We start from the raw sequence: 13,108 nt of genomic DNA on the forward strand, positions 1-13,108 counted from the left end.
GCCCATAGGGAAATTTGTCTTGCGGAACGACTCAAAAACGGAAAACTCTTTCGTCTTGCGAGTTTTTCGTTTTGCGAGGCGTTCGTCTTGCGAGGTACCACTGTACTGAAATTTCTAGCTCACCCCTATTGTAAAACTTCAGCCACTAATCCTCCATATTTCTGAAAAATACTGAATATAATAGATCCTAAAACTTGTGCTTGGTAGAGTATTTGTTAAATCATTTATGTGGGTTATGATTTCTAAAAAAGAGATTTTCGTATCACAATAGTCAGTGGCGTAGCGTGGGTTGGCAGCACCTGGGGCAAGGCAAGTAATTTGCGCCCCCTAACCCGTGGATTTGCGCCCCCTAACCCGTGGATTTGCACCCCCTAACCCGTGGATTTGCCTAACCCCCCCGATGTTGCGCCCGGTGCCGCCGGCCCCCCCTGCACCCCCAATGCTACGCCACTGCAATAGTCGCTCCCTTAAATAGTGTGTTCAGCTGCTGAGTGCTGACAAAATGGAGCCAACAGAGGGACGCTGAGAAACAAAAGGAAAGTATTAGAGGGACCAGAAAGTATCAAGAAATAACAACAAACAAAGCAAAATTTTGAAACAGCAGAGTAAGCCCACCATAAGCCCAATAAGCAGATACTATGTCTCAGATTTTGTTATATTTTGCCTTTTGCATTGATAACTTGATTTTTATGTACAGCACTCAGGATTCACACTTTTTCTGAACATGCACTTCGTAAATTTTCTAAATAAATAAAATTTAAATTAAAAACTGGGAAGGGCTGCCTGCAAGAAGAGGTTGTGGCTGCCTGCATCCCTTAACAGGTGGGAGGTGAGAACACATTGCATGTTACATTGCAGAGGTATATGGAGGGGTAGTGCCTCTGGTGTGGGACACGTCGTGCTCCTTCTGGGGTGGTTTGTCCACCCCACCCTGTTCCCCACCCTGCACTAGTCTCTCAGCTGTGGCTCCTGGAAGCTGTCAGCATGCGACAGCGGCCACACCATGGGAACAGCTTTGACTGGCCAGCTAAACCAGGTGAGGGCAGCTGATGGATCTCAAAGCCTCATTGAGTTAGGGACTTCCCTGCATATGAAGACAAGCTCTGGCAGATTAAGCGGGTAAGACCAGTAGTGGGTCCAGTGGTCAAGAAGGCGGTTTCTGCACTTGCAGAGCGAAGTGAGGGGTAGATGGGGCTTGTCAGCCTGGGAAGGTAGCCCATCTAAGAGACTGAAACCTCTGATCCTAAACCTCTGCTGCCTTGTGGGACATCTTTGGGAGAAGAAGGGGCTAAGGAGCAAACCCTACACAAATCTGGAGTGGAGTCTTATACACCACCTTTCTTGTAGCCAAGGTAGTTCCAAATGTATTGCTCTGCTTTCCTTTGCACCACACCAGCGAGGCTGAGAAGGGGGTCTTGACATGTGGGCAGTCCAGGACCTCCATACACACTGTCTAGGCTTGTGCCCCAAGTAGGTCACTTAAGTGCTTCTAATGCAGCGGTTTGACTTCACCCACAGAGGAGCACTCCATTGTCTCTGAGACAGACGGATGGCAGCAATACATTGCAGCACTGCATTGCAAGTTCCACTTGTTCCCTCTTAATGGCCAACTAAACCAGTTCATGAGCCCCCCACCACCACCCCCAAAAAAACCCCAGGTGGTGTTTTTTTAACATATTCTTTAGATCTGTAATGGGGTGCCTCTAAGCACCATGGTGCCCTCAGATATGTCCCTTGGCCAAGACCTACTGCCCCTCCCCGTTCTTATAAAATGAGTTTTCCTGGTTTCTTTTACCATGGGTGCTGCTGAGCTGGCTGGAAAAGAAAGTGCAGGCATTCATCTACATCCATCCTCTTAACTTCTTTTCTTCCAGAATGCCCCATGTTGGGGTGCCTCGCTTCCATTTTGGTTCGTTTTGTGGCAGTTGTTGGCGTTATTATTATTTTCTTCCTCTTCTTTCCTTTTTTGTGGGTTTGCCTACTTTATCTTTTGAGAGGGAATGCATTTCAGCTGCTTTTTCTTTGTTTGGAAGACACTTTGCCTGGGTTTTTTTGTGGGGGAGGGTGGCTCACTTGCCCTTTTTTGACAGTATTTTGTGTGTTCTTGGAGTGTAGATGTGTTGCCTGTTTTGGGGTCTGAGTTTCACCCAGTTGTTTCCTGTTAAATGGGTATCTTGTGGTGCCCATTGCAGTTTCTTAGATTCCCATGCATACTCCCAGGGGCAAAATTGACATAGGAGTTCATAGATGTATGTAAATTGAGAGAGAAACATATTTAATGAATGTTAGGAAAATGTTGAAATGAAGTTATATGGCTTTAGCAGAAATATTATAAGGAATCAAAGTACAGATAGGTTAATAGACTATTAAAGGAAAAAAATAAGGTTAGAATGAGTTAAGATAATTATAGGATAGAAAACAGAGGAGGATGGAAAGGAATTGCTGAAATAATTAACAGAAGTGGAATACAAAAAGGGAGGTGTGAGGAGGTCGTGGAAATAAGTGAATGAAAGAAGGGATAATGAAATTGGAGGATTTATCTTATTGTCTTAGTCTTGTTTTGTTAATTTGATGTGTTGTATTGTTTTTCTTTTTCTTTCTTTTTCTTTTTCTTTTTTCTTTTAGTGTTTTTGGAAAAATAATAAAAATTTAATAATAAAAAAAGAGAAATATATTTGTTTCTCTACTGCCAAATCATAAAATGACCATGGTGGTGTTCAATAGAAGCATTAACACATTACAAAATCCAGAACAAATGATTAAGGCTGAATCAAATTAATTCTCTGAAAATACTTGTTGAAACAGAAACCTTTTCAGCAGGCGACAAAATGTCAAAATTCTTTCTTAATTCATTAGAAGCAGTGTTCCAAAGTACGAGTGCCACTATGCTAAAAGCAGGCATCCCCAACCTTCGGCCCTTCAGATGTTTTGAACTACAATTCCCATCATCCCTGACCACTGGTCCTGTTAGCTAGGGATCATGGGAGTTGTAGGCCAAAACATCTGGAGGGCTGCAGGTTGGGGATGCCTGGCTAAAAGCCTTAGTTTGCATAGAAACCAAACAATTATGTGATAACTGGAGCAGTTAGGAGGGTTTCTCTGGGTGATCAGTGATCTGGCCAGTGTATAAGGAACAAAGTGGTTCTTCAGGTAACCTGGTCCTATGTCATTTAAAACCTAACAGTAATATCTTGAATTTAGCTCAGCAATGTATTGGCAGCCAGTGCAATGCAATATGTCTCTATTTCCCAGTTCTCAGATCATCTCTCATAACAGCCTCAGATGTAAAGAACTCAGTCTCTCCATATATTTTCTTCTCAGAGGCACACTCAATTGGCATTTATTGGTGCATGTAAAACAAGATCAAAGTATGTTGGTGTTCTGCCTACTTCTCTTCAGTTTTCCCTTTGTACTAGTAGTGATGAATATCTCTTCCCATTGCAGGTAATAATTTTTATCATGAAATATTTGAATCCTAAACTGATTAATCTGGCATTTATATTGCCCAGAGAGCCAGCTGCCATTTTCAAAGTTATCCAATTAGTCTTGGCACCTTCTACATGTGATGAACCCATGCTGCACTACAGTCTGTTTGCAATTTCCTGCCACATCATTAATTAATCTTTTCTCTGATATCCATTCCAGGGCCTTGCATACTACCAAAGTTAGCTCAATTGGCCTCTGATCATTTGAATTGGTTCTATTTCTGTTTTTGGATGAGATTAAAGGTACAACGTTAGATATTTCCTATTCCGTAAGGTACCGTTGCTGACTTCCCTGAGAACCTGACTTTATGGGCAGGGTCATAATAAAATGTTTCATTCTTTGGTTCCTCCCTCATAAGATGGGCTTTGCCAAGCAGGAAACAGGATATGGCCAATTTCCTTTGGTGTCAAAAGCACAAATAACATTTCTTACCCCTGCCTTTGCTACATGGTCTCAGTAGATCCAATCTAGGTTATGGCCGTGGTTTCAGCATTTAAGAACAGCCCTGCTCAAGAAAATTTAATCTACTCTAGCATCTGTTTCCAACAGTGGCCATCCAGATACCCCCAGACAATGTAAGAACACACGCATCCTCTTCTATAGTAGCATCATAGAGGATCAAGCGCACAGGTGTTGGCACCTTCCTGCACAGTCAACCTTGCTCTTAGCCGTTATTGGATGGCTGTGCTTTGGAAGGACCCCTGCTGTACAGTTGAGTGGTGCAAAAGTCTTGTCCAAGGGGAGAAAAGCTTGCTTGAATGAGGTAAGAAGGGAAAGGGTAAGGGTGCTCTTCGTGGTTCCTCCCATTGGTTTCTAGCAAAACAGTAGCTCAGGAAGCTACCACGAAGGGTTCAGTGGGCTGGGCCTCTCCTGACCCATTCTTATTCAAGCTCTGGGTAGGATACTAATAGTTTCTTGCGGGAAATTCTAAAAGCACGCCATAATGGTCTTCAGCACATAGTCGTAACTGCACAATCCTATGTCAGCTGTAGCAAAGGCAACGCATCTTGGTTCAAGGGAAGCTGGATAAGTCTACATGACTTGCTCCTTCACAATGTGCTCCTCAAACTGTTGCAACATAGGATTCTGTTTAGGACTATTTTGTTTAAGTGTGCAGTTTTTATGAGCCTGGTTTTTTAAAGGTAAAAAAAAGGGTGAACATAATTTCTATACCTTCAGTTTTAAATGCTTAAATGATTTCCAGATCTTATATTTTACTCCAAGAAGACCCATTTATTGCTGCAGAAGCAATCACTCAGATCACTTTTAAAATAAAAGACTGTTAAGTATTTTGCAGTCTCGTGTATCTAATGTCCCTGCCAGTTTTAATAGTGGCATGGTGACTTCTTGTTTTTGAATTTCTTCGCAATACACTATTTAAAATCTGCACTCAGGAAGTTTATTCCATGTCTAAAAACATAATGTGATCAGGGTTAATAGATGTGTATAATATGCTGAGAATCTGAGAGCAGGTCTAGTATACATGTGTGTAAATCTTTTCTTGTTTACATATTAAATGTGGGAGTGTTTTGTAGGAGCATTCGTCTGACTTTAAATTGTAAAGAAGGAAGTCTCCCTGAATATAACCCATGCCCTACAAGCAATAATTTCTCCAGTGAGAAGAATACTTTGCAAGGACAGAAAGTAAAAATGTAATCTTTTTTTTTTGGGGGGGGGGGGATGACAACAAAAAGTTAGGGCTAGTGCAAAACCTTTTAACAGAATAAAGTATTGACATTAAATCTTACTCAGTAAGGACCTCTAGTATTTCTTCCATTAGCAGGAATTATTGGTAAAAAGCTGTTTTTTTACTGCATCATAGCTGTCTAAGAAGATTTAGGCGGTTAGACAACTTAAGTGGTTTTAAACAAAAGTTGTTAAGAAATGTACTCAGAATTTAGGGAATTTCATTCATTGCACTGAAAAAAAGCTGTACTTTTGGTGAAAGGCTTAGTTTTCTAGTGTGAAAATCAAAGGTTTGTGTCGCAGTATTAGATACAGCAGCTGAGGCATATTGCTGATAGTTCTGAAGGTTCTCTGCAGGTCCCATATATCTTAAAGAACATACTTACTGCTTCAGAGTGAAGATGGTTGATTTATTTTTCTGGTTCCAAGCAACTGGACATAATCCTATTTTTCACAACTTTCTATTGCTGCTATAAATAACTTCAGCATGCCATGTTACTTTTCTACAGAATATATGCTATACAAATTCTATTTTTTGTTGTATTATATGATGTGGTTTTGACAGTGTGCATGGAGAAAGTAGAATTGTTTTGCGTTCCTTTTTTAACATGCGAGAGCTTACATGCCTTCATCCTTTTGATAGCTGGTTTTGTCTGTTGTTCGACTGAGATAGCATTTTAATGCCACTTAATCAGTCAGGCAAACTGACCCTTCGGGTAGTTCTCTGGCATAAATATTGAAACGAACGGAGTTTGTTAACAGATTCCTTGACCTTGTTCGTTTCAGGTAACATAATTCTGAAGCCCAAATCAGTTCTGAAAGCTTAGTCAGATAATTCTTGTTAATGATCAGTATCTCATAATCTAAATTCTTTCTTGCGTATCTGAATAAGGCTGCAGTCCTGACCTCACTTATCTAAGAGTAAGCCCCATTGAATTAAATCGGACTTAGACTGGAATAGATGTGGTTAGGATTGCACTGTTAGTGTGATGTTTCTTTAAAGCAATCTTGTGTTGAACCGAGTACATATTTGTTGCTGAGGCAGTTCATATCAAGGTCCTTAATTGTAAAGTTTAATCCTGTGCAGCTGCAACTGCTTTCTGGTTGAATGTGTTTGTAAACATACATGCCATTATTGGTAAGGTAAGGTGCTTCACCTGTGGCTTTTAGTATCTGGGAACTGGTTTGTGTGGATTTCTTTACATCAACCCACCAGTGCATTACCTCTTCTCCTATTGCAGTGAATGAATGTTGTGCCCTCTGTTGTAAGAGAATAAGGCTGCACACACAATATTTCTTTGAAGCACTTTTCTCTCTCTCCCCCCCCCCCCCGAATTCTGGACTCTGTAGTTTGCTAGGAGTTGCTGGGAATTTGTAGCTGTGAGGAGTAAGCTATAATACCTAGAATTATTTGAAGGAAAGAATGTTCTTCAAATGTTCTTTAGAGATATACGTGGTCTGCTTGCAGCCTGCATTTCTGTCACTTTGTCTAAGCTTGCAACCTTGAATCGGAAGAAGTTAATATTAAAATTAATTGTGCTATCATTATGCAACTACATATGTAAAGCCGTTCAGCTGAATATGCTACAAAAATAGTTTGATGCGTGCCAGGAGCCTCAGCCAGCAATCTTCTTCTGTTTGTTCTTTAATGGCCTATTGTCTTGGGTATTAACAGTCTTACGACTGGAGTGTACAGTTCTGTGCTCAGCTTTTTACCACTGTTCCTAGTTATTGCAAGACACCACAGACTTGCTGGAGGAACTGCAGTCCAGAAACGCCATTCTGGCCACCACAGATATATGTAGAAGTCCCAAACACACATTTTCCACGCAAAGTTGGGCTATAAACCATCAGAAACACTAAGCAGTGGCGTATCTAGCTACTGAGCTTAATTGCTTTGTTTCACAGTTGCAGGTAGTCTGCATCTTCAAGTTAGTGGTCTTGCTTCAGTGTTGCCCCATGGAATACTTATTGCTGAATTAGAACAGTCTTTCCTTAGTTCCTGACCTCAGTTGCCTCTCTGATACCTGAATTGCATCAGTGATGACATCATAATCTAGTTCCATAAGCACACAACCACAATCTTATACCATATTGATGGCTACACATACCTGTATGCTTCCAGCTGCCATCCAAAGCACACAGCACAATTCATTGTCTGTAACTACCCCCTAGGACGGGAGCCACAAGCTCATTAGGGCCTGTGGGACATTTGATAATCTTAAACTGTTAATGGGCACTAACAGAGTACCGAGTTTGCACAGAAGAAAGCTGCTGGTGCTCAGAAGGCCACCCCCCCAAAAAAAATAGTCATCTCCCAAAGCAAATAAAAGACAAGAAGCAAGTTCACATACAAAAAGCCCCAACCACACAACCCCTCCAAAGCAACAATGACAACCTACAAACCTTTAAAATTAAAAATAATAATGGAAGGGGGCCTTGGCAGGCACCGGGTGTGTGTGTGGAAGATGCCATAATGGCCTAAGATACAGCTGCATTCGCTCCAGTCCTTCAGGCAAAGACTGGCAGGATTTACATCAAGTATTATTGAAACTACAGTACTGGCTTGAGCTACAGTACAGCAGCATCCACACACCCCAGCCACACTAAAGGGGGTTGGATTGGGCAGAAGCATCTGGTGTCACTCTGCCAGCACAGAAGTGCCTGTTCTGCCTGCTGACTAGGTGAACAGAAATGGCACTATAGCAGGATCCTTGCCAGCAGCAATCTGCAGAGAATTGCAAACTTGGGCTTCCAGGGAGGGGCTGAGGCAGCCTGGGATCTGCTGGCTCCCAAGCTGCTCCATCTTGCAGTCACTAGATGGCAACATGCGCAATCCAGACTGGAACACCAATTTGCCTGCCTTCTCCCCAGGCCAGCATCAGTGCACCATAGTTTCCAGGCAGGTTTGGAGTATGGTGTTGGTTTCCTCCATTGGTTATTGAGTATTAACATTTCATATGGAACAGATGCCCTTGGGAGGTGGTTGACGCTCCTTCCTTGGAGGTTTTTAAGCAGAGATTGGATGGCTATCTTTCATGGATGCTTTAGTTGAGATTCCTGCATTGCAGGGGGTTGGACTAGATGACCCACAGGGTCCCTTCCAACTCTATGGTTTTATGAAGTGTCTGATTTGTGTCTGTGTCTGTGCATTTATCCTTTTGCCCAGACGCAGTCTGGTTTGGTCTGTCAGAGTTTTCCTTTGTCCATACTACTGGTAGTCTTCACCCTCTTCAAGATATACTTGTGAGTTGCTTGGTGTCCTCATATTCTGTTTGATACATAGGCAGTGATGTAACAGCTGTTTCTCAGTACATGATGTGTCACAATGCAAGAGGTGGCTTTTCTTTCATTTCCTCATTCCATGCAGCTATTTCTCTTTTTAAAATTCTGTTTACTTAAAAACTTGACCAGGCTGCAGCCCAGCAGTTGTTACTGGTGTGGCATAGGTACAGAGAGCATAATCCTACAGATCTATAGGCAGAAATCATTAGAAATGATATTAAAGCTCACTTCTTTTGTATGGCTGCATCATACAGTCTTTCCTTCCACTGCCAAAAATAGCTTACAATCTCTTTACTACATGTAGTTCCAAGTATTGTGATGTAAATAATATGGGGACGGACAGAGACAGGAAGGGTAACTGAATTGTAATGGGAAAACAGCCAGTGCTTTTCTATTTGTATTAATTATATAACAGAGTTTTAAAAGATGCCATGTTCACGCCGCGTTTCATTAAGATCGTTCATAGTGGGTTACTGCCGTATGTGTTCTCAAATTGTCAATCTTTTACTCAGCTAGAAACAAATTCAGGCTTCTTCCTGGATAGCAGACAAATAGCTTTCCAGGTCAATGAAGCATTAGTTCATCTGTGTTGTGTTTGAGCTTACGATGCAATTAGGTGAAATTACAATGGCTTGTAATATCAGATTTCTGTTGGACTATGACTAACGTTGGATATCACCGTGCATGCCTTCGCTTGTTAAAAACTTGCAGAAGCTTATTGGAGCAGACTAGATGTGCAACTAGATGTGTTTGCAATCTATGTATTAGCTACAAGCACACTAATACCTTGTGTACCAAGGCATTTTTGGCAGGAAATTGAAAATTAAGATTTGGTCACTCCAGTGGGTTTCTCAGAGTTTACAGCAACTGTACCAAAAGTTCTAATAAATGTTGACTAGGAACATAAGAAAAGCCCCCCAATGCACAAACCAAAGACAGTACAGGTAAAATATAGTCACTATCGCTAAGTAGCCATTTATAGCTTTATGAGCCATGAATTTTAAGCCCTTTAAGCTTGTGGGATCACTTTAGCCCATACACGTCATACCCAACCACTTCAGTCTGCAGAACTGGCAACTGTAACAGGTGCCATGTAATATTTCCACAGTTGTAAGAAATCCATATTTTAGTGTGGCAGGGCCTGCCCTGTAGAACTCCCTGTCTATTGACATCAGGGAGGCGACTCTGTTGTACTACTGTCTATGCCTTCTTAAAACATGTTTTTATTTAGTCAATTCTATTGAGACCTGTAGGTGTTGATGTGCTTTCATCTATTTTACTGTTAATTATAATTATCTTTATTTTTATTGATATTTTAAATTTTTCTTGCAAATCACTTACAGCTTGGCAGTATATGCATTTTGTTAAGTAAAACGCATTTTGTCTAATCCTCTTTTAAAAGTCATCCTGTTTGGTGATCATCACTGTGTATTGGGAGAGCGAATTCCATAACTATGCACTGTGCAAAGTGATAATTCCTAGTACAAATGAATGAAATCAGGGTCCTTAGTAATTTGGAGTGGATCTACTCTAAGAAGCAATTATTAACATCACTATGCTAGGCAACAGAAGTCAGCCACGTTAAAGGAAATCTCTCAGTGCTCTTAACTCTGTCTGGACTGTGGCACCAACCACTGTGGGGTTTATCTGATTCTAAAAACTTTTCATTTCCCCACATACAAACCCCATCTTGAAATCATTGCAAACCCCATCTTGAAATTGCCCTGTGAGTATAATTGCGTTTGCTGGGATTTCTTCATTCCCAGTTTGGACAGGGATAGAGTCAGGGTGAATGGGTGCCATAAAAATTAAGGTGTGGAAAGCATGGCTGCATAACTATTCAATCTAGGTGTTATTTCAGATTCTTTCTTCAACTTATTTTCCCTTACAACCTGTCCTGAACCTCTTGGAATGTGGGGGGGGGGATGGGAGTGGGGGGAGGGAGGAAGAGTTCTTGTGTGATGCTTCCTGCTTGCTCTTTTAGTCCACAGCTGGAAAAATGCTTTTGGCAGAGTGTTGTATACGTGTTTGGCTGTGTATTCCTGCTTAACTAAATCAGGGGTCAGCAAACTTTTTCAGCAGCTGGCCGGTCCACTGTCCCTCAGACCTTGGGGGGGGGCGGACTATATTTTTTTGAGGGAAATGAACAAATTTCTATGCCCCACAAATAACCCAGAGCTGAATTTAAATAAAAGGACACATTCTACTCATGTAAAATCACTCTGATTCCCAGACCGTCCATGGGCCAGATTTAGAAGATGTTTGGGCCGGATCCGGCCCCCGGGCCTTAGTTTGCCTACACATGAACTAAATCATCCTGGGGAATACTACAGGCTTTTACTAAACCAGAATTGTGAATACATCCAGAACTGCCAATATTTTCTTGCTACTTCCAATTACTTAAGATTTGGTAAGAAAACGAGTGTTTCATGCACAATTTTAAGCGGTGTCTACTTCATATAGGTACCGTTTTGGTGGCTGCCGTCTTTGTTACAATGTGTTAGATTTACCTGATCATCAGCAAAAAGCAACCACGTTCACAGGCGTTGTTTGCCTTGTGTCTACAGTCCAATCTTAAAAGAACCAAATTCCTTGGATTTTTGCAGATTGCCTTCATGACGCTGACCCTGTTCCCCATCCGGCTGTTTTTTGCTGCTTTCATGATGTTGCTGGCCTGGCCTTTTGCATTCATCGCCTCCATGGGACCTGCGGACAGAGAAATAGAAAAACCCCTCTCCTGGTGGCGAAAGTAAGTCACTGAGCCCATTTGGGTTTGCTTAACATCTACATGGAGTATACGGTAATTCAAGAAGTGAAATTGGCACGGGTTACTAATTTGATATATTTCTCCTCATAGCGGTGAAACTGACATATTGCACAATAAAAACATCGTTTCCCCCTAACGACGAATCACTTGTATATTTAACCCCCAGTGGCAGCTGTCTTTACTGAAAAGCATCTTGGAAGAGGTCCTGGCATTAAGCAGAGAAGTAAGCTGGTGGGGGAGGAGGCAGCGTTAACCTTTTTGCAACCTTTTCCTTCTCTGCTGCCTAACCTTCCTCTGGAGGTTCTGGGCAAGCATTTTTAAGACGAAGCACATTTCTGGAACCTCGCAAGGAGAAATGGGTAGGTGAGGTTTTGCAGGAGGGAAAAGGGTTAATCATTCATGCCTCTCTCACAGCTTCTGTGCTGAAGCTCACCCCCCCCCCCCCGAAGCTGGTTTTCACTACAGAGAGCAGCTATCAGGATTTAAATAGGTGCAATGTGAATGTGAACAGTTTATTCCCCCTGGCTGATGTGCGTTAAGTTCAGTGTCTGTCCTGATTCTTTTTCACTGCGTCCCCATTCGCATAAACTGCTTAACTGCTTTATTTGGTACCCGAAGATGAGTTGCCGGAAGTGTTTACAAGATCTTGAGGGTGCTGCTTCTTCTGGAAGATTTTCCATTATCTCTACGTGCTGTGCTGTGCAATGTTAATCCCAGGATTAACGGAGGGTACATCTGATTGGTTGAAAACGCAAGAGAGTTGCTGAGCAATGCTGTCTTTCTGTACCCATGAATAGTCACGAGAAACAACAATATCGAAAACCGTTCCCTGTTATCTCCATGGGATGGTTTGTCAGCTTAGAAAAGTACCGTATTTTTTGCTCTATAAGACTCACTTTTTCCCTCCTAAAAAGTAAGGGGAAATGTGTGTGCGTCTTATGGTGCGAATGCAGGCTGCACAGCTATCACAGAAGCCAGAACAGCAAGAGGGATTGCTGCTTTCACTGTGCAGCGATCCCTCTTGCTGTTCTGGCTTCTGAGATTCAGAATATTTTTTTTCTTGTTTTCCTCCTCCAAAAACTAGGTGCATCTTGTGGTCTGCTGCGTCTTATAGAGCGAAAAATACGGTACCTGAAAGGGGAAGGGAGCTGGTTAAATGTCTCGTCAAGACAGGTGCCTGTTGCGGTATTCCCTGGAGAGATATCCACACAGCGTTTGTAAATACTTCTTCAGCTGTGGCCAAAGAAGTTGCAAGCATTTCCACAGCATGTTGTTCCCTTTTCTCTTAACCCAAGCCATGCTTTGTGGGGCAGGAAAGCTTGAAGGCACTGCAGCTCCAAGTTACAAATAAATGTAGCAAGGAGGTTATAGAAAAGCTCACAGAATACTAAAATTTATATCCTTAGGCACCAGGCGAAAACATTTCTCTTTAACCAGAACTTTGGCTGATTAACATTCTATGTCCTTTTAAATGGAAGGGGGTTATTGGTTTCTTTTTGTTTTTATTATGCATCCTTTGCGATCTTCAGATGAAAGGTGGTATACAAATTTGATAAACAGCAACAACAACAACAAATTTCCTCTGAATTGTTGGGCGTGTACATCCAAAGTTAGTTCATTTCAGATTGTGCCCATTAAAATTAATGGACATACCGTATTTTTTGCACCATAACACTCACTTTTTTCCTCCTAGAAAGTAAGGGGAAATGTCTGTGCGTGTTATGGAGCGAATGACTGCGGGTGGCGGGGGGGGATCTGCTGCAGTCGTGAGCAGAGGGTCCATGGTTCCCCTTCCTTCCCTCCTCCGTGGTTACAAAGCATGGATCCACATGGATCCTCAGGATTTTTGCATTGGGCTACTCCAAACTCACTGTCAGATCACAT

At 42.0% G+C, this 13,108-nt stretch overlaps 1 protein-coding gene across 1 annotated transcript in view; it reads left to right on the forward strand.

Moving 5' to 3' along the window:
* The window catches only part of LPCAT1 (lysophosphatidylcholine acyltransferase 1), a 48,641-nt gene that overhangs the window by 7,792 nt on the left and 27,741 nt on the right, over positions 1 to 13,108 (forward strand). The window contains exon 2 of the mRNA XM_083519428.1: positions 11,064 to 11,206. Within this exon, the coding sequence (XP_083375554.1) occupies positions 11,064 to 11,206 (143 nt within the window). The remainder of the gene's footprint in view (positions 1 to 11,063; positions 11,207 to 13,108) is intronic.

The sequence above is a fragment of the Podarcis liolepis genome, assembly GCF_965112155.1.
Source record: "Podarcis liolepis genome assembly, chromosome: 8".
Taxonomy (NCBI): domain Eukaryota; kingdom Metazoa; phylum Chordata; class Lepidosauria; order Squamata; family Lacertidae; genus Podarcis; species Podarcis liolepis.